Consider the following 24,611-nt stretch of genomic DNA (forward strand, 5'->3'; position numbering starts at 1 on the left):
CTGCCATAAATCAAGGTCGACACAACAGCCTCTTAAATGTCTAGACTCAAGTCTCAGTTAAGCTCAAGTGCTCAAAAAGTGCTTAAGTAAACCAATATCATTCAAAAAAATTAAATAGTCAAAGGAAGCCTACTTGCACTAGACGTGCTGGTTTCGGCCTCATCGCCGGAAATTCTTCTGGTTTACTTTCTTCTGTTACATCATATTGATAATCATACTGGCATTAAATGCCATAGTTTAATGGGTACATGTACATTCATTTATCACTGAGATAAATTCAACACACACACGCGCGCGCACTATTAGGCTTTTGTTTGAGCACGTAACATAAAACTGTGGTGACTGCTTCGTCCGACGAAGCTTCTTTCACAAGGTTTTGGCTGCTTTATTTTTTACTAAACACCAGATGGCGCTGTTTTCGACACTCTCGAAGCTTTGAATCTTTTCCCGAAACAATGAGGGAAAAGCCTCAGTGCTTCATGAGGCTTCATTTGCCCATCACTATATGTGAAGCCTGCGATTCAGCAACTAGCTATATCTGCTAGCGCACTCACATTCGAGCAGAGTAGCCTTGTAAAGGGCAAAATGCACAAGATATAGTACCTTCAATGTCCTGTAGATGGCGATATCGCTTCTTTTATGTTCTTTTGCATTACTCATAACAAATGTTTTGGAGTAAAGAGTACATATTCTTATTCAAAAATAGAGTCAAGTAGAGAGTAAAAGTTGCTAATATCTTTATATCTTTAATGTCATTAGTTACTTAAGTAATTATACTTAAGTAATTATAATTAATGTTAATTAGTAACATTTACTCAAATATTTTACACCACTGTTGTAATGTAAATGTCCAAACTCACCAATGTATACAGTGGTGAGTTCAAGAGCATTGGTATTACAATGCTAATAGATTGCTTTGATCAATATGAAATATGTCTCCATGTGATGCTGTGCAATGAGAGAAATTGTAAAATTAGGCTTGTAACCTCAAAGTTACAGCTGTTGTTTGCTAATCATATAACAAATACTGACTGATAATATAGCTGCACTTGGCTTTATGAAGATGGTGTACAGTGCATATGTATACAATCATTGGTTGACAATATGTCATAGCTAATCCGAATATGTGAATGATTGATGAGCTTAATGAATAACTCAATAGAACGACAGGGGAACCTGTAAAAATGAACACAAGATCTCTCTCATGGTCATACCTTTCACATCTATCAACATACATGTTGATGTACAGTTACTCTCTTGAATGAAGAAATGACATGGAAATTTGACACTAGCACATGTTGAATGTGGTGAGTAACTATTGTTTAATTATGTTTGCATTCTGGTACATCTAAATTTTGTTTTACCTTCAAAAAATCAAAAAGAATGACTGAATAATTGATATGAGCTTTTATTTTTAACTGACGTATTTACCAAAATTACTTACAATGCAGTTATCTATCTATCTATCTATCTATCTGCAATATGCTCAATAAATGATAAATGGTTTGTATGGAAAATGCTGAGAAACATCTTTTAGCTCTATGTTTGCAGTGGATCTTGATACTGCAGAATATATAAAATAAACCAAAACCAATTTTCTGCCTCTTTTTTATCTTTACGAGTAATTTTATTTCTTGCCTTTTGTCAGGTGAAGAATGGAAAAACACAGACAGGTTAAGGCTTTCATCATCCTCATTCTATGCATAATAACATCGAAAAATGGAGGTATTGTTGTTGTGCAAAATATTTTAACATTCACAATTTATGTTTTGTTGTTTTGTTATGTTTTACATAATTTCATTTTATACCTGAGGTTCAGTAAATGTTGACAGTCTGTGGGGGAAGCAGGTGGATTTCATGCAGAAGAACTGTAAATTCTGGCTGCTGGAAAATGAACACAAAATCCCTGACCTGAAAGAGCTCAGTGTGTGTGTGAACATAAAGAGGAAGCTCAGCACTTCGCACTGGACCGCGTTCACATACCTGCACCCTGATAAGACACACATAGAGCTAGGGATGAAGGGTCTTGGAAAAGACCTCATTATCATAATGTTTGGGAGAGTCTGGACCATTTCTTCTGTGGTGTCCTTGGAAAGCTGGCATTCAGTTTGCATGACGTGGTCCAAGTCTATGACTGAGCCAAAAGTCTATGTTAATGGATCCAAGGTGGTCTTAAAAGCACAGTTTAAAGGAATGGCTCTGCACTCTCATACTGTGGCCGGTGGTGGCACTTTGACTTTAGCTGTGGCCCACAATTTTGTAAAGGACGAGATTAACATTGAAACAGGAACTGAACTAAAGGGCAGTTTAAGTCAGTTCAGGATATGGAAACATGTACGTAGCGCTGAGGACATTTCAAGGAAGACCTGCACTGATGGGGATGTTCTGCACTGGGAGAAAAGAATCTGGAAAGAAGTCACAGACTGTCGGCATATACAAGACAATACGCAACAGTGTGGTAAGGGGCAAAAATGTACACAAGATTTGTTATTGATATGTCTGTAGCACTACAGTGTCCACAAATAGGGTACACTGTAAAAAAAAAAAAAAAAAAAAGTCCATAAAAATAAGGCATAATGTACTGTATAAATATGAAGGAATTTTGGTTTGGTTTTACAGGTGTTTTACCTGTATTTTGAATTATGCATTGCTTTGTGTTGTATTTTAGGGTTAATGGAAATTTCGGTAAAATTACTGGATAATGTCCTGGCAGAAAATTACTTTACGTTTTAATTTTTACAGTGTACAAAAAGTCCTTAAAATCTCTTTCATAAATAATTAATTAATAATTATTAATTTCTCTAAGCTATATTTTTCGATTTTCACAATCATGTCAACATAAATGCAGTTTAGAAAATTAACTGGCAATAAATAAACAGCAAAAGTAAAAAAGAGAAAAATTTCGATTGCCGCTCTTTTCTGAAACGGCGCTGTTTCTCATCACACCATGAGCTTGAATCTGCAGCGGTCACGTAGTAGGACCGCTCCGAAAACTGAGCTCTTCAATGACGGCCATGGTTTTTACAAATGGCACATTTTCCAGTAGCTACTATTTTTTTCTTAGCAGAAGTTTTGCTCTACTATACAGGTAAAATTTATAAGATTACATGAAAGATTATAAGATTTAAAATATATATATTTAATTAGGCCTAACAGAAGTGTGAAAAAAATCATCTTCTAAAAAATGTTTTACTTTACCCAAATATTTTTTGATAAACCTAAAAAGATTTATATTTTAGACTGGTCGGGATGGATTTCGCGGGAAAATTGCATACATACGTCATTCACCCGTGTGTGTCACGTCATATCCATACACAAAGAAAAGTAGTTACTGCAGCGTGGGAGTAGCGTGAAGTTGAAAATGTTGTCCATCATTCAATACGGTAAACCTTCGGGGAATCACTGGTTGTAAAAACAAAGAAACGTGATTTATTTATCCATCTGCTCTAATAAGATCTCTTTGTAAATTGGTGTCTCGAGCCACATTCATCCGCGCAGAGAAGCAGAGCCTAAGCACCAAAACAATGTTCTTCCGCAAGACTCATGCAGTTTTATTTTTTTAACTACTAGAGGGCCAACAGTTCCATAGTTTTTTTTAATGTCCATGTATATTTAATTATTTAATTATTTGAGTGAGTAAGCCTAATGAGGTCCCTAACATGGAGCGTTTGGTTATTGTTGTTTGTTTGTTTGTTTTTACAGTAGCCAACAAGGTTGAACGCTCACATTTTACGAAATCGACAGTCCAGATTGTGTAAAATGAGAAAATGGATTGATAATATTTACTTGTCTCTCCGCTACTTTTCATGATAGGTTAGTTTTATGTTAGGCAATAGATTATCAAATATAATAGGGCCACAAAAAAAGTATTTTTGCTTCAAATGTTTTCAGAAGTAATGGAGTACAACAGAGTTCCATATTCATGAAAAGTAATAGCGTGTATAGGCTGAAGTAATTAAATTATGTCTATTTACACTATGACCATTTAAACAAAATTAAATTATGTTTGCTAAATTGTGTCCAATTCAGTGTGTAGGCTACAGTATATATGCCATGCCCCGTTTATTGGTCTTTTTTATACCTCACACAATTTCCTCTTGTTCCAGACTGGCCTTATTATGAAGTAAAATTAGTGTTTACCATCAATCGTGAAGACGGAAACACAATAAATATTTATGACGCTAAAGAAGTTGTACATCAGTGGGTGAGCTACAAAAAACCATATTGAATTTTTACTGCTATTAGTACAAGACAAAATGTCAATAATATTTGTATATTATCCTCTCTCTCTTCAAGTTGACAAAAGCAATAGGAGAGTTAAAATTCGTGCAGCCATACATATATTTCCACGAAGTGTTTCCTTTAGGAGGGTAAGATCTTGTAATATCTCTCTAAACACAGTACAAATGTTCTCAGGCCAGAATTCAAATTTACTCTTGTTGTCTTTCTACAGCTTACATACACTTTCCAGTAGTAATGCAGAGGTGCGTCAGTCGCATTAAGACTATCTGTACAAAATAAATATTCACATGCTCATCAAACTAACAAGATTTCTCTCTTCAGGAGGGAATCATGAAATTGTGGGCCACAAGTCCTGGAGCCAGCCAGTGAGGATCTTTTCTAAATCTCATCTTTTTTACCTTTCATTTCAGCTTTTTAAATACCATTTTTGCTTTTCGTACATTGATTTTGGTATATGGAAATGTACCATTTGATATTTGATAACATGTATAACATGCAATTTTGAAAGTAAACACCTGAAAAATGTCACCCTACAGCACAAGCAGACAGACTATCGATAATGTCATCCTTGTTTTTCTTTATAGGTTTGACTGCTTAGCTCAACTGACTGTGGTTCCTAGTGCTGATGTAGGGAAAATGCAGGAAGAACTCTCTGAGATCCTCGCCAAGAAAAACAAAATAGACCACTACGAAATCAATACAGATCCTGATTCCATCTTCATATACCCTCTTGGTAAATCAAATAATACTCCAAGACAATAATGTATAATCTCCATCCAAATTAACAATTGTCCATAGTCAAGCATGTTTCTAATAGCTAACAAGTACCAGTGCAGGTATGCGTGTTTTCAATGATCTGATTGTCTTTTTTTCACTTTACACTCTATAGAGGATCTCCGACCAAACACAACCCCACCTATAACAGCGACAACGTCTTTGCCTCGCACAACTGAAACACCAACAACCACAACTCCTCAGCCGTTTACTGAAATCATGACTACTGCAAAAACAGGCACAACACCTATACAAATGGAAACAACAACACCAGTTATCTCATCCTCCACTGAAACAACAAGTCTGTACAGAAACTATATGTATCAGTTTACCTCTTATGAGCAGTAATATGGATATAAGCAAGACTCACACAGGATTCTCTGGCTGTTTATCTCTTTGTGTCTTCAACAGTCACTATCACCACTCCATTCATGGAAACAACCCTGGCAGAAAGTTCCTCGACAATTAAACACACAACAGTTTTATCCTCAACAACATGTCTTACATTAAATACAACTACATGCTGTTCTACAGTTTCACCTGGAGGAATAATATCAGGTAAAGAATTGCATTTTTACTGTGACAAAAAAAAAAAAAAATGTCCACGCACAATTACTGCTCTTGTGAAGTGTGGTGTATTTAATAATGTCTCTGTCCTGAAAATAGATAGTTATTTCAATGTCAACGTCAATGTGACTATAAAAGGCTCTGGTGACCCTAAGAATATAATTGAAACCTGGGTAAGATCTCAACAAAGAAATCCTGAAATTATCCAGATGTGTTGCATGTTAAACTGGAAACAAGTATCACATCTCAGTTGTGTTTTTTATCATCATTACAGCTTAATAAAACTCTTTCTAGTGAAGGAATATCTGTGTTGCACTTCAAACTCGTGACCTCCTCAACACATGCACGAAAACGAAGGTTAGTCAGTCTTGCTGTTATATTGCAGAGAACAGACCAAACCCCAAGACACGCTACAGAATTTGTTTTAAACATGCATGTCTGATTTGTGTTTGCAGTGTGGAAACAAAATCATCCCAAGTGGATAGAAAGGTACATGCTATATATATATATATATATACACATATATATATTACTCACACACACACAAAAATAAATGGAAATTCAAAATGTTTCTCTTAGACACACAAAATAACTAAATTTCCTATTACCTTGTTCATTTGTTTCGCAGCATTCCATGCTCTCAGTAACAAGGTGAGATCTTCATTACAAGACACAGCAATTGAAGAAAAGTCAACAATAGTGAATAATAATTGTTATGAATGTACAACATGATTTAATGATTTATTTTGATATGGCTTGTTCCCAGCCATAGCTGTGTCTTTCATGCTCGGGTAACAACTTCCTCAAACATCGCAGAGACACAAGAACAAATTCATTTTCTTCTGGAGAAAACATACACTGATGGATCAGTATGCTTGGTTGCCCAATCTGACGACATTTTAATTTCTTATATTGGTATGGGCTACATCTGAAGAAAAACAATCTGATGATGAGGGAATCAGATCATGATACATTCTCAGTATTACATGCTATTCTCTCATTGTAATATGGACAGAAACTGAGTATAATCAATTGAATGAATTACATTTAATTATATAACCACACACAGAGTTTTCTGAATGCATTTCTCTTCAACTCCAAAAACAGAGCCATGTCCTGAACACAACCATCACACCAGACAGGGGCTTTTCAAATGGCCCCAAACTGAGGTTCAGCGCATCACCTCGCTTTCCTGTGAAGGAAACCCTGAAAAGACAGCATATAGGGAATGGTAAGATTCTCTCCATTTTATTCCATTCCAATATTCCATTTTACTGAAACAGAATTGATGTTTTAAATTGCTTCCAGCCGAAAAGAACATGATGCTTAATGGTAAAGTGTGCAATTTAATTGCACGCCATTCCCAGCTAACTAATATTGTAAGAATGTTTTCCCAACATTCCCATTTAGTTATGAAACATTATTTTTAAAAGTTTTGAAAAGATTTAGGAATTGTTTTCTTTGCTTATACGAACATTATGGAAAACTTTAGCAGAACATTATATTTTCTGACGACGTTCTTCCAGGAACAGTCGAGCCAACGCCTCCAACAACTGAATGCAGTTTCATTTGGGCATAGAAATCACATACTTTATCTTTGATCGTATTGCAGTAATTGCATTAGATTATTTGAACAATTCCATTTCATAGTTGCCTTTTTTGTGCTGAATGAGACCTTGATAACAGAATATTATCTGCCTATAAATCTTTAAAAACTCCACTGATAGGGTTGTTGCTCCTAATCGCCAACTCTAAAAAGAGGAAGTCATCTGATTTAATATTTGAAGGGGTTGCTGTAAACCAATTCATCACATGTATGTTCCATATGGTGGTATCATTAATGTCAGAACTGTTTGTATGATCGATTTCATGGCAGAGGTTAAACAGTCTCTTGTGTTTCAACAATGTTCCAGTCGTTTCAGGTTTAGTGCAGCCATAAAACGGATGGATTGGTTCTAACCCTGAACCTGAAGATCACTATATAATGTTGTGTATCTTGGAGTCAAGAACTAATGAATAGAAGGATTTGATCCAAATAACTTATGGTTTGATATGTTTATTGATTGTGACTGTCTCACCCTTCTCTCCAGTTTTCTGGATGAAAACTTTAGCAATGCGCTTTGGAAGTCTCCAGACCTGGGCTATTGCCAGGTTGTGGTCAACAGTGTGTCAGATCTGGAGGGCATTCCAGTCACTAATGGTAAACCCTTCTTAGAATTCACATTAGATACACAAGCTTCCTGTTAAAGTAAACAGAAGTGAACTGAATTAAACAAAAAAGCATCACCATGTTATTCACAGAAAACACATATAAAACACAAATAAACTTTCCAAAAAGTTTTTTTTTTTTTTTTTTCCACAGTGATGCCATTTTGGGTTCCCCAGTTTTTAAAAGAACCATTTTTTCTTAGTGTGAGGTATATTTTAATAATCTAAAGACATTTTTTTCTACTGTAAAGAACCTTCTGTGTAATGAAAGGGTTCTATGGATGTTCAAGTTTCTTCATGGAACCATAAATGCCAAAAAATAACCTTTTTTTAAGAGCGTAGAAATCTATTTTAACACATTAACCTTTATATGATCCAAACATACCATATATATAGGCATATCTTCAAAACACTTCCTTATGCTTTTCCCTATTAGATAATGCAGAAGATATTCTGATGATGATTGTGGACTTGATACATAAGAACAAAGATCTGGATGAGTACGAGCTCTCAATGGTACTGAATAAACTAGCCGATGTGATTAACGTTAGCGTGATCACACCTCCGCTGGGAGAGGTCATCATCAGCATCACGTCTGACATCCTGGAGTCTACAAGCAACCTGCTGCCTTTCACCAACAGGTGTGTGTTTGTGACATTCATTTAATATATTTACTTGATTTTTATTGAACAATAAACGTAATAAAACAAATATAGTGAATGATTTAATTGATGTGGTTGACAGGGAAATACATTGTGTGTAACTATATAATAAATGAGGTCTGATGTTGTATGGTTTTACAGGCAGATTTTATACTTTCCATGTAAACAAAATCCTTTACTGTGTTTGTGTAGTATTCTGAACATCACAGAGGCTGTTGGAGACCAGATGTTAGGGTTCACCGGAGACTTAGTCAGTTTAACAGCTTCTGCCATGGCAATATCAGTGGTCAATATTGACCAAGAAAATTTTCATAACCTCACCTTTGGAGTCTCATCCACTAACAAAGGCTTTAACCCTGAGGTGAGCACTTTAATAAAACTAGGAGAACTTCACTATATTACACTACTGTTCAAAAGTTTGGGGTCAGTGAAAAAAAAAAAAAAATTAAGAAATGAATACTTTTATTTAGCAAGGGCACATTAAACTGATCAAAAGTGACAGTAAAGACATTTATAATGTTGCAAAAGATTTCTATTTTAAATAAATCTTTTGAACTTTCCCCAAAAATATTAAGCAGCACAACTGTTTTTAACATTGATAATAATAAAAAATATTTATTGAGCAGCAAATCAGCATATTAGAATGATTTCTGAATGGTCATGTGACACTGAAGCCCGGAGTAATGATGCTGAAAATTCAGCTTTGCCATCAGGAATAAATTACATTTTAAAATATATTAAAATAGAAAACAACTTTACGTATAATATAATATAATATAATATTTATCATAATCACAAGCTTTGAATGTTTCTATATTTCTATTTTATACTGTTTGTTACCTATGAATCATACGTAACTCATCTTAAAAGTCACACTGTAAAAAAAAAATCCCCATAAAATGTACGATAAAAAAACGGCAGTTGTGGTCGCCAGAACTTTACCATAAAAAATACGGTTGCAACGTTTTAGGTTTTATGGGACATCACTTAGTTTACTGTCTATTTTACGGTTCAAAACCGTATTTAAAGGTTTATATTGTAATAATTACGGTTCATAACTGTTTATTTTACACACTGTAAAAAATTCTGTTAAATTTATGGTAAAAAAAAAAAAAGAACTGATATAATGTTAATTTACCAACCTATTTACCAACCTAAGTACTAATATCTGTTTTGTACTTTTATAATACACTGACAACCACCAAACACAGTGGGGATGAAAGTCACATGATGAATCAAAGTTCATCACAAGCAGCTTTCCAAAAGCTGAGAAGGACAATACCAATATATATAAGGTGCACACAGTGTCATTCACACAAACACTAAACACCACACCATCATGGTAACACACATGAAATTTTAATAAACATTAATTTAACAACATTAGATGTAGCATAAAACCCTAATGTACATAACTGCTTAGAAAAAACTAAGAAAAACTAAGAAGAAACAGAGTTATTTCAAAGAAAATACATCAAATGTGAAGTGTCACACAGGGAATTATGGGAATGTCAATTTATGGTTTTTCACTGTAAATTATACAATGACTTGTTATTTTTCACTTCCAAAAACTGTAAATTTAACAGTATTTTACCATAAAATAACATTAAATGTACCGTTAAATCTATTACAGTCATTCACCGTATATAGTATGGATACTTTCTGTAAACCAATTAACTGTTTTTCACTGTAGCATTTTTACAGTCTTTTACCGTTAAAATCACAATCATTTTTTACAGTGCACATTGATCAAATCGTATGCTTTTCTTCTATAGATTTATATCAACCAGGAGCCTTTTGATGGTACAGTGGCCTTCGTTTCTCTTCCCACTGAAATACAAGACAGATTCCCAATCGTAAACAACACCAGCCCCCGTATTCAGTTTCAGTTTTATGGTGTTCCAGCTCTCTTTCAAACAAAGGTGAGTTCAAGTTACTTAGGCAGATGTTCATTTTACAGTTTGTTTGTCTTTTTTTGTGACTATTTTGACACAATAATTTGCCTCAGAATAAACCAGATGGGAAAAAACTGAACACTTACGTGGTGTCTGCAAGTGTGACTAATGCCACAGGAACCATTGAAAACCTAAAAGAATATGTTGCAGTCACTCTGCACCATCTAACAGCTAAGAGAGTAAGTGGAGTTCTTAGAAATGTCCAGGAATTAAAAAACACTGTCAGAAATAATTAAATTATCTTTACCTTTGACAGAAGGACCAGAATGTCCAGTGTGTCTACTGGGATTTCAATAAGAATGGCAAGTCACTTGGACTAAATGAATATATTAAAATACTTCTCACATTAGGTGCTGTGTCTTTTAAGTGTTTATGCATTTACTGTTTTAGATGGATATGGAGGATGGAGTCCAAAGGGGTGCTGGACGTATAATATCAGCAAAGACTACACAACCTGTCTGTGTGACCACATGACCCACTTTGGAGTGCTGCTGGTATGACACAATTACAATAACTTTATTAATTTAAAATATACTATATAAATACAATAATAGTAATACAATAATATATATATACAGTTGCAAGAAAAAGTATGTGAACCACTTGCAGAATTTGTGAAAATGTAAAAAAAAATTTAACAAAATAAGAGAGATCATACAAAATGCATGTTATTTTTCATTTAGTACTGTCCCGAGTAAGATATTTTACATAAAAAATGTTTACATATAATCCATAAGACAAAAAAATAGATGAATTTATTAAAATAACCCCATTCATAATACTGTGTGTGGTTACCTGAATGATCTACGACTGTTTTTTTGTTTTGTGATGGTTCTTCATGAGTCCCTTGTTTGTTCTGAGCAGTTAAACTGAGCTCTGTTCTTCAGAAAAATCATCCAGGTCCTGCAGATTCTTCAGTTTTCGAGGATTTTTTGCGTATTTGAACCCTTTCCAGCAGTGACTGAATGATTTTGAGATCCATCTTTTCACACTGAGGACAATTGAGGGACTCAAACACAACTATTAAAAAAGGTTCAAACATTTACTGATACTCCAGAAGGAAACACAATGCATTAAGAGCCGGGGGGTGAACAACCATGAACAACCATCACAAAACATTAAAACAGTCGTAGATCATCCAGGTAACCACACACAGTATTAAGAATCAATGGTTCACAAACTTTTGAACTGGGTCATTTTAATAAATTCAGCTATTTTTTTGTCTTGTTGATTATATGTAAACATCTTTTATGTAAAATATCTTACTCAGGACAGTACTAATTAAAAAATAACATGCATTTTGTATGATCTCTCTTATTTTGTTAAAATTATTCACATTTTCACAGATTCTGCAAGTGGTTCACATACTTTTTCTTGCAACTGCATATATAATATATATATATATATATATATATATTTTTTTTTTTTTTTTTTTTTTTTTCTGGATGGCATTTGGATATTTTTAATATGTATTAAGCCAAGATTTTTTTATTATTATTATTTAAGGATGTGTCCAGAACTCCCATTGATGAAAAGAATGAGAGAATCCTCACTCTTATTACATACATGGGCTGTGGTGTGTCTTCATGCTTTCTTGGGATCACAGTGCTAACATACACCCTCTTAGAGTAAGATCTGATGCTTTTATCATTTATATAAATAAATGGCAATGCAGCCTGCTTGCATTGCTATTAATTTGCCACAATGTATATACCATATTTTCATGTCTATTCAAACAGTTTTACAATAAAATGTATATTTTAAAAGTCATTTTTGATGATACATTGTTTTGTCCTTAACTTTGGATGCGGTGCATCTTAATACAGGAAGTTAAGAAGAGACTACCCGTCCAAAATTCTGTTGAACCTGTCCATTGCATTACTGGGACTGAACCTGGTGTTCCTACTGAACTCCTGGATTTCTTCTTTTGACATCTATGGCCTATGCATTGCTGTGGCGGTGACCTTACACTATTTTTTACTGACTTCCTTTACCTGGATGGGCTTGGGGGCCGTGAATATGTACTTTGCTTTGGTCAAAGTTTTCAATGTGTATGTGCCCTCCTACATCTTGAAATTCTGCCTGCTTGGCTGGGGTGAGAGATTTAAGCTCATTAAAACATTCAGAGACAGATTTATGTCTTTAATTCATTCATGTATTGCTGTTTAACATCCATTATGTCTTTGCACAGGGATTCCACTTGTTATATGCGGCTTGGTGCTGGCTATAAACAGGGATGCGTATGGCATGAACACCATGAGTGATTCCCAAATGACACTGGATGATTCTGAAATGTTGTTAGTGAAGTTGGATGATTTTTTGCATGAAAATCGTAACAGAACAGCATTACAAATAACAAACTTTACATCACTGTGGTGTCAAATGCAAGTGAAGAATTTTCACGCCTTTCTTTTTCAGCTGCTGGGTGCAAAATGATGTGGTATTCTACGTGACAGTGGTGAGCTACATAGCCTTCATACTACTGTGCAATGGCTCCATCTTCTTAGTGGTTCTGATCCAGATCCGAAACATGCAATTCAATCAACCTGCTGGCACCCGAAGTGGGATCTTGAAAGACCTGCGGGCTGTGGCGAGCCTTACCTTCTTACTGGGTCTCACCTGGTTTGTGGCTTTTCTCGCTTGGGGTCCTGTCAAAGTGTTCCTTCTCTACCTGTTCTCCATACTTAACAGCCTTCAAGGTGAAAAAGAGCACATAGAATGAAGTTAGATTCAGTTTTACAAGCCAATCTATTAATATTCTATGTTGTGATTTGTTCCAGGATTCTTCATTTTTGTGTTCCACTGTCTCATGAAGGAAAACGTACGTAAGCAATGGAGAATACATTTATGTTGTGGAGCTTTCAAGCTGCAGGAATACTCTGGTAAAGCACAAATTTCTTCCTCGCAATATTAATAATATTGAGAAACACGTGCACTAACTTCCTGATTGTTTACAGAATGGAGCCAAACTGCAACTGTGGTTCCCAAACACAAACCCAATCCACCAAATACATTTCCCTTCATGGCATCTGTGAGATCCATCAAGTCTAATTCAACTCAGAGCTCAACTGTTTCCTCAGAATCCAGCCAACGTCAAGTGACTATCACAAGACCGGACCTGGGTAAGATGTTACTGATATGATATATTGTTAATGCTACAATGTTCAAATCTTTTACATTTTCTTGTCTTAACTTTTCCTGTGGTAGGATTTGTATATGAAAGCAGTTTGGTAATACCAAGAGCCAGGACAGGACTGTCGTTTCTCCCTCATGATGCATCTCCTGCCACAGCAAATGGGCTTGAGTTTCCTTCAAGGCCATGGAAGAATGGATTCGACACAGATATCTATCCCAAATAAATGTGACTGTTTTTTTGTTTGTTGCTCTGTACTAAAGCACATGTTTTTCTGTACTAAAGCACATGTTTTTCTGTAGAAAGCAGATTCCTCAGATTATATTAGATTATATCAGAAAAAGTATGTTGTACCTTAAACAAAAATGAAAACTGTATGATTTGTTTGTAAAAATATTAAATGACCTATACGCTTCCATAATAAACCTGCAATAAAGTCTAAAAGTGGATTTGAATTAAAATCATAGGCTTAATAGTACTAAGAGAGAAACCTTAGGGCGGAACTACACATGTAAGCGCGACAGTTGCACTCCGGAAGACGCACGGCGCTGGACTTGCCCGTTGCCCTCGGAAGTACAACATTTTATACGTTTTGGAGGCTCAGCATTGGAAAAGGTAGGTTGTCTTTTATATTTTCTTTATTTAAAATATAAAAGCAGTTGCTGTTCGCGTCTTATATTAAAAGTAGACCGTGCGGTTTCTCTGAATAATCCGATGAGCAGGTGTGTGTTCACCCGTCAGATCAGCATAAGCGGATTTATGTGGGTTAGTTCACATCTGCCTCATCCAGGCCCGGACTGGCCACCGGGAGCACCGGGAGAATTCCCGGTGGCCTGAAGACTGATTTGGCCCGCTGCCCTGTTTTTTTTATATTATTATTATTATTAAAGATATTATTATTTGATATTATTGCCTGCTCATTGTACGACAGTGATCAATTTCGAATCCACCATTCGATAATAAATCATGAATCTGTTAGTCTGTACTGTACGCTACGATTCTGATCACGTCCGCTTCGTGCCTCCCCTCCGACAAACGGTTTCGATCAGCGTAATCAATGCGAGGGACTCGGGGATGGAGAATAAACAGCCAGATGTAGTAGGGAAAGGTCTCCGAGAAGAAGCAGCGAAATGTAGCAAAATTACAGGGCTTCAAGTGCAGGTCAGTTTCATCTTTAAAGTTGCTACTGTCGTTTTGTCTTCGTTAACTCTAACGCTAAGTATTAAACTGTTAGCAAATGGTAGTACTCCATTAATATAGTCACTCAAAATACTGTATGCTAAAGGGAATCATTATTAGGTTTGTCTGTCTGTTGTGACGTTATTAGTAATTTAGCAGACAGATATTCACCTCGAATTGTAATAGGCAGCGAGGGAGCTAGGGCAGACAACAAAAATATGATTCATAATTACTTGTACAGAGTTAGGATTTTTCTAAAAAGATAGTAACCCGTCAGATTTGGCATAATATGATTTATGTTCAGAGATCAGTCTGTGTCACTCTTATCATGTTGCTGAAAACTCTTGAGAACTCATAACAGATGTGTTGGCTACATTTATATAAATATTTTTTATTCATAATGTGATTTAGATGTGTAGTAACCCTGGCCCCAAATGAAGCGGCAATTCATACCGAATGCCCAAAAGTCTTTTACTTCCAGTGTGATCTATTAGTTTCTAATTAGTTTTTTTTTTTTTTTTCCAATCTTATATCTTCTATAAGCCTATCTAAATTGGCTGCCTACATGTTAGTGAATATTTATAGTTAATAGAATTTATAAGGTTTTGTTGTCAGATTCCAGATATCTGATATCATCCTAATACTACATTTGTTTAATATGTTTGTGTCTGCAGAGCTCTTGATTTGCTTGAAGTAGGCTATCTCTGTCTTATCTTTGTTTCTGTAGATGAGCCGGGACTCAGACGGTAATAAAGAGTTTCACGAGCAGCTCCGTTTGCAGCAGCTGTATGAACAGAAGAAAGAGGGTGGAGATGATCCATTCACATACGTCGACCCAGAAGATGGCACTGTGTACGACTGGGACCATGAAAAGAGAGCATGGTTTCCAAAGGTCTTCATTACCAAACAAAATACTACATTTGCACAATGTTTGTTTGTTTGAATAACCTGATCATAGCTGATGCGCTGTAAATTCTGCATTAAAGTTCATGTTATTTGTTTTGTTTTTATATAGATAAATGATGATTTCATCGCAGCATATCAAGCAAACTATGGATTCAATGAGGAAGGGGCTCCTGATCCATTTGCTGCGGCCCCTCCTGTTGAACCTCTCCCTGCCCAACCAGAGGAGCCCAAGAAACCAGAAGAACCCAAGAATACAGAGGAGAGCTCAGACCAGGGCAAAACTAAGGAGGGTGCTCAGAAAGGAGAGAAACGGAAAGCAGATCCAGGTTAGAAGATATAAAAAATTATAAGCTCAATAATTATGAATAAGTATTCTAATATATTAACAAATAAAATATTGTGTCTTGTATTTTACAGGCTGGTTTGAAATTGAAAACGACAAAAACACAAATGTTTATGTGACAGGTAAATAAATTCCCCATTATTAGATTACTATGTCCTGGATTCACAGACAGGGTTTAGATTAAGCCAGGATTAGGCCATAGTTTAATTAGGACATTTAAGTAGCTTTTATAAACGTGCCTTAAAAAACATTACCGGTGTGCATCTTAAGACAAAACAATGGCACTGACTTATTTTAAGATATGCCAGTGCATGTTGCTTTCAGTTAAAACAGCTCAAACATGCATTTTAGTCTGAGACCAGGCTTAAGCCTTGTCTGTGAAACCTGTGGCCTGTTGCACAAAGCCGGTTTCAGTTGCTACCCAAGTAAGTTCAAGATTAGTTTGAGCAAACTCTGGTTTTTCGGGCTTATGAAGGTGGATTGGTTTTTAGCGGGGTTCATTGCTGTGGTAATTTACGCTTCACGGCTAACCTGCTCCGGAGCAGGTTTTATTCTGAGTTAAAGATCACAAACCCAAACTCGACCAATCAGCTGTGAGTAAAGTGACATGTATCTGATGCAATAAAGCCACTCCCCCTGTATCTCTCGCTCCAGTTTATTGGTGAAAACATTTTAGAGACAAAATTGCTCAGCATTTGCTGTTAATTAATTATTATATTTACATTAAATAAATTAAAATTATGAATAATTCATGACATATTCATATAATTAGGCCTATTATATTAATTAACAATATTAAACTTTGCTTTTAAATTAAAATAATGTATGTAATGTATAATAATACATGCATAATATATAAAGCTTTTAAACAGATTAAGCTTACATGTATTCTTTTGAGCTCTTTGTGAAACTATATTAATTATTTGCTCTATTTGTTTGATTCACATGCATTGATATAGTCAGATATTTTCTTTCACTGCGTCAGTGTTCCTGCTTTGTAAATTCATATTTTTCATAGCGATCTCTTAATCTTCGGAAGAGACATGAATTGCGTGGCTCTCTCGCGAGAAGTGAATCAAACTGACGTTCTCCTTGTTCCGTGTGATTGGCTGTTTGCCGCACGTGTCACACTTTCAGGTGCACGCGCTTTGCAAACTCTGGATTAAACCTGAGTTGACAGAGAAAGTTTGTACCGAGCGTTGTGCAACAGTTGACCATGATCTAAAACAGGTTGGATTTATCTGGATTTGTCAACTCCAAACCTACTCTGAAACTAGGTTTGTTCAACTAGCTTCATGCAACAGGCCACAGAGGTTTATGTCTTTAATATTGATATCAAGTTGGTATCATGTTGTAAATACTGGTATGACTCCCTCTAGTGGCCATATCTGCTTTTTAAATCAGTTGGCTGGTTTAAATAAGAACTGATCATCAACAATTCACGTGTCTTTCTGCTAGGTCTTCCTCCAGACATAACTCCTGATGAGTTTGTGGAGATCATGTCCAAATGTGGAATTATCATGCGTGATCCTATCACAGAAGATTATAAAATCAAGCTCTACAAGGACAAGGATGGGAACCAAAAAGGAGACGGACTTTGCTGCTACTTGAAGGTTGGTCATTATACTATTATGATCATGTATCATGTAAATATTCTATATACAGTACTGTGCAAAAGTCTTAGGCCACCATTAGATGTTGTTTTAACAATGGTATAATGACCATATATAATTATTTCTCAGTCACTTTATTAGAATATAATCAGAAAATACAGGAAATTTGTATGCAGTATTAAAAAACAGGGAAAAAACAGCTTCTATAGGATAAAGTGGCAAGTATTTAGTGACCTCCCCTTACACTTGAGCAATAGCAGGAACCTGGCTCTCTTAAACCTAAATGAAATGGAAAAGGACTGGAAGGCCAAGACTTTCAAAATATGTCTTTGACAAACTGGAAGAAATCTAGTTTAGTCACACTAAATACTGATTTTTGCTTAAAGAAGCCATTTTGTTCTGATTTTTTTTTTTTTTTTTTTTTTTTTTACATTTTGTGTACATATTTCCTTTTATTTTCTGTTTGTATCTTAATAAAGAGACCAAAAAATAAATATGAATGGTCAATAAAACATTGCTAAAACAACAAAGCTGGTGGTGGCCTAAGACTTTTGCACAGTACTGTATGGGTGCTTCTCAATTCTTATTTGTGCATCCTCGTTTCCTTTCCTCACTTCCTTTCCTCGCATACATTTAAATTATTGTGACAGATATGAAGGGGGAGGAGAATTATACGTGCAACACGTTTCTCGACGAAGACTTCCATAAAGGATACACCTGTGTATCCTCGCTCATGACTCCTCAGGAAGCTTCCTCACTCCTCGTTCCTCGCCTCCTCACGGTGCAATTAGAGAATTGAGATGTCCTTCAAGATGGCTGAGCTTGATCGGTTTCCAGGTCATAGGATGGAGGACGGAGGAGCGAGGAAACAAGAAGGGATATTGAGAAGCACCCTATATTTCTAGGGCTTCCCCCCACTAAAGATTTTCCTAGTCGTTCATTTAAGCCAGTAGTCAGTTAGTCGGAGGAGAAATGCTAAACCATAATAATGAGCATTTAAAATATAAATTAAGTGCTCAACCGCACACATGCATAAAGCTTGCCGCAGTGAAACTGTCAAGCATTGCATTTACTTTTCTGAAATCAGAACACAAACGAATAACCTACAAAATAAATACCCGCCTTATCTTAAAAAAAAGAAATTTAAGGAAAATAAAACAGTTTTTTTCCTCTGATTTCAGTCTTTGCATATTATGAGAAAGGAACACGAGTTTGTCCATGTTGTTGGGGCGAAGTGAGCTCAGTGTCTTGCTCACAGTGAAACCGACCTTTGAGAAGATGCGCTCCGATGGCATATACATGGAAATTAAGCTAAACATGACATGCACTGGTACTAATTTAGCTTCCACACTCTGCATTAACACTTGGATGTGGCCTAAATTAGCACACATTTATCTAGGATAATGTTAGAGCGAGCAGCCATGTAAAGTGGCTAACGTTTGGCTACTACTTACATGTTTTAAATGAAAAGTCATGTTTGAGGTCGCACGTCACCTTTTTGTGGTCATTCTTTACCATCTCAATGTTCCCACGCTTTGGATTTTCTGCCCGACATATTACCGCACGGACCAGCCAGTGATCTGTTACTGCGTGACTTCCTCAATTTCGCTAGATTTTTTTTTTCTGTGACTGACCAACTAATTCAAATTTAGTCGACCAAGCCTCTTCTTGTTAACTAACGCCCTATATATTTCAAATAAAAACACACGTTTCCCTGCAGAAAGAGTCTGTAGCTCTTGCCGAGCGGCTCTTGGATGACTCTGAGATTCGGGGCTACCGACTGCACGTGGAGGCAGCACGTTTCGAGCTCAAAGGACAGTATGACGCCAGCAAGAAGAAGAAAAAGAACAAAGAGTACCGCAAAAAGCTCCAGCAGCAACAAAAGTAAGAACATTTTCAAGCTGAATCCTGCGGCTCTATTTAGTCAATTCTGACACATGGTGCAATAATGCTCTGCTTAATCAGCATATTTTGTGTGTTGCTGTAAATATGAATGACACTTTTGTCATTTATGACTTCAGGCAGCTGGACTGGAGGCCGGAGAAGGCCGGGGAAGCTCGCAAAAGGCATGAAAAAGTTCTCATCATCCAAAACATGTTTCATCCCACTGACTTTGAGGTAAGGGTCAATCTCAAAACACACCGACACACCCAGAAGAAACACTTGAACATATTATAGATGTTATTGAATAGAAGAACATTTTGTTGGCAATACTTTACATTGGGTGCCATCTGCATGAAAAAGTACCTCCTGTTTTCTGACAGAGCTTTTTGCTTCAGCTGATCTACAGAATTTCTTTTTACAGCTCAGAATAAGTACAGCCCTGCACTGGTATTCAAGATGTGTAAAGTTAATTACAGAAATAGTTTTGATTAGCAACAGTTTAGAGATATGGTATTGTTTAGTTTCTCTGTAACCACGATAAACTTCTCTGCGTCAGAGCTCAAGGCAGGACTGCCTGCATTCCTGAAGTAGGTGCAGCTTAAAGGCTCAGAGGAGAGCAGGAATGCAGGTGTGGATCCGCACTTCAAAAGTCCTCATGCTTTCTACATCTTTCAATTGTGTTTAATGAATGAAATTGATACTAAGATTGAACTAAAACTGTTTGTGATAAACTATAAATAATATAGGCCTAATTATAAATACTATATATGGCTAATTTAACTAACTACCATTCAAAAGTTTGGGATTTAAGATTATTTTTTAAAGAAATTAATACTTTTATTCAGCAATTAAACTGATCAAAAGTGTCAGTAAATACTTTTACATTGTTACAAAAGATTTGTATTTCAAATAAATGCCATTTCGGTTCAAAGAATCCTGAAAAATTGTATTATGGTTTCTACAAAAGTATTCAACATTGATAATAATAAGAAATGTTTCTTGAGCACCAAATCAGCATATCAGAATGATTTCTGAAGGATCATGTGGCACTGAAGACTGGAGTAATGATTTGCCATCACAGGAATAAATGACATTTTATAATCATTTAATTAATTTAAATTAATAATTATTTTAAATTGTAATATTATTTCACTACTACTGTATTTTATCAAATACATGCAGCCCTGGTGAGCAAGAGCAATAGACTTCCCTCAAAAACATTAAAGGGGTGGTTGATTATGATTTCACTTTTTGAACTTTAGTTAGTGTGTAATGTTGCTGTCAATGCAAAGGGAGATATTTTCTTTTAAAGAATTTGCTGTTTAAGGACTACAACAAATGGCTGGTAGGGACTACAACGAGCTTCTTCCTGTTTTAGTGACATCACTAACCCTAAAATTTATATAAGCCCTGCCCCCGAGAACACGCAACAAAGGGGGTGAGGCCATGTTAGGCTGATTTAGAGAAGAGAAAGAGTTGTTCTAGTAGAGTGTTTTTGCCATGCCGTCATTTTATGCCAGACTGCTTCACAAACGAGGGTCAATTCAACACTGGATTTGCACAAAAGATTAACATGACGGCACATGCTAGTCGATGAGTTGAATCAAATCCACAGCAACTACATAAATTTATCTACTAACTATTCAGAAACGTCCAGTTGCATTCTATAAATTTTAACTTCTTCCTGAGTCTCTCCATCAGTGTCCGACTCCAGGTTGAACAATGTAAGGCTGATCACCAGTACTGACAATCGTCATTTTGGCTGCGTGAGATTCTCCAGCTTTGTTGTTGTTGTTGAAGCATGAGCTGTTAAAGCTCCACCCTCTTCTGGAAAGGAGGTCAGGAGCAGCAGCTCATTTGCATTTAAAGGGACACACACAAAAACGGTGTGTTTTTGCTCACACCCAAATAGGGGTAAAATTGACAAGCTATAATAAATGATCTGTGGGTTTGAGCTGAAACTTAACAGAAACATTCTAGGGACACCAGAGACTTGTATTACATCTTGTAAAAGGGGCATTATAGGTCCCCTTTAAAATCTTACCAACCCTGAACTTTTGAACAGTAGTGTATACTACAAATTAAAATATTTAGACACCTAATCACTCTTTATTATTACTATTATTCTGCATTTTTAGAGTAATAGCAAATGATCAAAACCTATGAAGTAACACTAATGGAAGTAAAGGGAATCAACCACAAAATTTGTTAAACAAACCAAAACCATGTTATATTGTAGCTTCTTCTAAAGTGTACTAGATTCCAACTCTGCACACTCTGGACATAAAAAACTTCAACAAACATCATGAAGGGCATCTTTAAACATTTGAAAAGTGGACACATGTATTCTGGACACTTGTTTAGCTGCTTTTCCTTCATTATTCGATCCAATCTCATCCATTTCAGGATATTTTTTAATTAAAATGTTAGTACCAGTTAGGTACAGTTTATATTTTTTTACAAAGCCCATTTCAATGTTTTAACCATAAGCCTTTAGATCAAAAGGTTTGTTTAAGATAATGAAGAATATAAATTTAATCGTATGTGTCCAAACTTTTAACTGATAATGTGTTGAAGAGCTGCACCATATGTCTCATGCAGGAGGATCCTTTGGTTCTGAATGAGTACAGAGATGATCTGCGGACAGAATGTGAGAAATTTGGGCAAGTGAAGAAGGTCATCATCTTTGATGTAAGTCCTCTTTTACTTTTGTCCACAATTATTATGATAACTTAATTGTGTTTACACAAGTCAGTATTCAATTTTTGTTGTTGTTTTTTTGCCATTTTTTTACACTCAACTTCCTTCCATTGGAAACAGAGGCACCCTGATGGAGTGGCATCTGTGGCTTTTAAGGAACCTGAGGAGGCGGACACATGTCAGGCGGCTCTGGATGGACGCTGGTTTGGAGGGAGAAAACTATCAGCACAGCTGTGGGATGGTGTAACTGATTACCAGGTAAAATACTCAGCCTGTTTGGAGTCATCATGCATTGGAATTTGCAACTGAGTTTACTTCCTCGATCTGATGTTTTTTCTAAATGAAACAGGATATTTGAAGAGAGAGAAATTTAGGGAGGGACATTAGTTTATCCATCAGGAATTTGCTGAATCATGAGAAGTGGGTGTTACATACAAACTGAATGCGGGTTTGCTAAAACAGTCCCTAAATAGCTATTTGGCTGTTGTTTAACATTATCCAATAGTCTGCACAGCCTAAATGATGTCATCGGAAAAGGAAAGCTATTACATTGACTAAAACCAGCACAAACTTTGTTTTTTATTCCTTTAGAATCACATGCACAATTAGACCAGAGATGAGTATTAAGAAAGTTAATAGGGTCAATTTCAGGGTTAGAAAAAAAAAAAAAAAAAACTATTTTTTATATATATATATATATATATATATATATATATATATATATATATATATATTTTAAACATGCATGCACTAGAATTACTAAAACTGAAATAAGTTATTAAAAACTTTTTTAAAAAAATGAATAAAAATAAAAAATGCACAACAAAATTACTAAAACTTCAACTAAAATTAAAATAAAAACTAGTTAATAATAATAATAATAATAATAATGAAAACTGAAACCATAAAGTTACTTGAAATAAGATAAATATTAAATGAAATAAGTTTATGATTTTTTTTTTATTTTATTTTATTTCAGCTAGTTGCCAATGCAACATTTTTAATTGTCATTTATTTTAAATAAAAAAAAATTATAATTTAAAATTAAAATAAAACTAAGTCAAAATATGAATTAATAATAATAATAAATAGAACCATAAAAAAGTTGTTACTTGAGATAAAATAAACGTTAAATGAATTTAAATTTTAAAAATTTCAGTTAGTTGCCAAGGCAAAATTTTTAATTGTCATTTAGTTTGTTTGTAATAAACTGTGTGTAATAAAATTACAAAAACTAAAATTGAAATAAAAATAATTATGAACTATAAAGTAATTAAAAAAAAATAATAAAAATGACAAACACAAAACTACTAAAATTAAAATGAAAACATTAATAAAAACAATATTATCTTAGTGATAATAAAATAACACTGGTCAGTTTGATTTCATACTGTCTTTAAGATGTACAAATAATGTGCTAAATGGTTGCAAAAGAACAACAATTGGGTTAAATCATTTTTTGCTCTCTTCTGCCTATTTTTCTTTGCCTCACTTTTTGGCTCTGGTCACTCAGGTTGAGGAAACCTCACGAGAACGAGAAGAGAGACTGAAAGCCTGGTCCTCTTTCCTGGGTGACGGAACTAAAGTGGACCCTTCTAAAGCGGACCCTTCAAAAGCAGCAGAACAACAGAATAACAGCACACAAGAAGCAGCAGAACCGACTCGACAGGAGGAGGGTAAAAGCGAAAGCACCACAAAACCACAGGAGGGAAAAGATGAAGAGGAGGACAAGGAGGAAGGAGGAATGCAGTCGACCGATAGCAGTTTAGCAGGAAGTGATGAGGAGGATGCATAAATGTGGAGAGAAAACAGAACTTGTTTAATGTCTCTTGCTCAAACATCTCCACACCAATATACAGTGGTTTCCTTTTTATTATTCCCATGACATGCCAGTGCATTTCCCCATATCAAAATTCAGGGAACAGTGATGGAAATTTAACTGCAAATAATCATTTGTGTGATTATTACCTTCCCTTATGCTAATGTGTGTCACTGTGCGACTCTATTTCAATTTCTGTTAATAGTTTTATAGTAAAAACACATTTTGTGACCTCATCTTTGTTTCTTGCTTTCATGAAAAAGACATTTCTTAGAAACTTAGCCTCACAAACAAGATCTTTGGTTTATATGTGAACAAAAAACAAGCCCAGTTTCCTTAAGAAGTGTAATTCCGTGTAAGCTTAATGACAGCTGTGATGTTATCTGTTTGAGATGACCTTGCTCAACTCGCTCGGGTACATTTCTCAGTGCACAACCTCTCGCACAAAGTATCACATTCATTTTGTTTTAGTGCGATCAGTGGCTGGATGTGCGCTGGACTCAGTTCGGTAAGCAGCGTGTTGAATGTTTCGGGGATTTTATTTTTTTTTGTGAATGCAGTTGAAGTCCTGTTTCAGTCTGAGGAAGGAGTTCTTTAGAGGATAAATAGTAACTGTACAGCCTGTT

At 35.4% G+C, this 24,611-nt stretch overlaps 2 protein-coding genes across 4 annotated transcripts; both read left to right on the forward strand.

The window, feature by feature from the left end:
• The first annotated feature begins 1,140 nt into the window (after positions 1–1,140).
• Positions 1,141–13,977, forward strand: LOC127520162 (adhesion G-protein coupled receptor G6). Of its 2 annotated transcripts, XM_051908051.1 has the most exons (30): positions 1,141–1,307; positions 1,649–1,725; positions 1,814–2,458; positions 4,107–4,204; positions 4,297–4,370; positions 4,454–4,484; positions 4,564–4,607; positions 4,827–4,975; positions 5,132–5,317; positions 5,428–5,574; positions 5,683–5,756; positions 5,858–5,940; positions 6,039–6,072; positions 6,212–6,234; positions 6,350–6,498; positions 6,691–6,814; positions 7,674–7,783; positions 8,228–8,432; positions 8,646–8,814; positions 10,229–10,375; positions 10,462–10,587; positions 10,665–10,710; positions 10,799–10,902; positions 11,915–12,036; positions 12,235–12,503; positions 12,600–12,705; positions 12,827–13,107; positions 13,189–13,290; positions 13,366–13,530; positions 13,616–13,977. In XM_051908051.1, the coding sequence occupies exons 2-30, from the start codon at positions 1,656–1,658 to the stop codon at positions 13,765–13,767; spliced, it is 4,035 nt and encodes a 1,344-aa protein (XP_051764011.1). In that variant the 5' UTR covers positions 1,141–1,307; positions 1,649–1,655; the 3' UTR covers positions 13,768–13,977. The 2 variants fall into 2 exon arrangements, with proteins under 2 accessions (XP_051764011.1, XP_051764012.1); XM_051908052.1 differs by lacking the exons at positions 1,141–1,307; positions 1,649–1,725; positions 1,814–2,458; ... (10 more) ...; positions 6,212–6,234; positions 6,350–6,498 and having other exon boundaries at positions 6,550–6,814.
• Positions 13,978–14,033: 56 nt separating this feature from the next.
• Positions 14,034–24,221, forward strand: htatsf1 (HIV-1 Tat specific factor 1). 2 transcript variants are annotated; one of them, XM_051908054.1, is made up of 10 exons: positions 14,034–14,156; positions 15,448–15,612; positions 15,736–15,952; positions 16,044–16,091; positions 17,428–17,582; positions 19,303–19,466; positions 19,604–19,700; positions 22,068–22,157; positions 22,287–22,424; positions 23,680–24,221. In XM_051908054.1, exons 2-10 carry the CDS (start codon positions 15,448–15,450, stop codon positions 23,959–23,961), a joined length of 1,356 nt encoding a protein of 451 aa, XP_051764014.1. In that variant the 5' UTR covers positions 14,034–14,156; the 3' UTR covers positions 23,962–24,221. The 2 variants fall into 2 exon arrangements, with proteins under 2 accessions (XP_051764014.1, XP_051764013.1); XM_051908053.1 differs by lacking the exon at positions 14,034–14,156 and adding an exon at positions 14,325–14,702.
• Positions 24,222–24,611: the final 390 nt, after the last annotated feature.

The sequence above is a fragment of the Ctenopharyngodon idella genome, chromosome 10 (assembly GCF_019924925.1).
Source record: "Ctenopharyngodon idella isolate HZGC_01 chromosome 10, HZGC01, whole genome shotgun sequence".
NCBI lineage: Eukaryota > Metazoa > Chordata > Actinopteri > Cypriniformes > Xenocyprididae > Ctenopharyngodon > Ctenopharyngodon idella.

Bases quoted from the DNA above. Each gene is read 5' to 3' on its own strand.
- LOC127520162 (XM_051908051.1), top strand. From the start codon at position 1,656: ATGGAAAAACACAGACAGGTTAAGGCTTTCATCATCCTCATTCTATGC. The intron at 7,784-8,227 runs GTAAACCCTTCT...TTTCCCTATTAG, and splicing joins GGGCATTCCAGTCACTAATG to ATAATGCAGAAGATATTCTG. The intron at 12,037-12,234 runs GTAAGATCTGAT...ATCTTAATACAG, and splicing joins CTAACATACACCCTCTTAGA to GAAGTTAAGAAGAGACTACC.
- htatsf1 (XM_051908053.1), top strand. From the start codon at position 14,508: ATGAATCTGTTAGTCTGTACTGTACGCTACGATTCTGATCACGTCCGC. The intron at 14,703-15,447 runs GTCAGTTTCATC...TTGTTTCTGTAG, and splicing joins TTACAGGGCTTCAAGTGCAG to ATGAGCCGGGACTCAGACGG. The intron at 15,613-15,735 runs GTCTTCATTACC...GTTTTTATATAG, and splicing joins AGAGAGCATGGTTTCCAAAG to ATAAATGATGATTTCATCGC.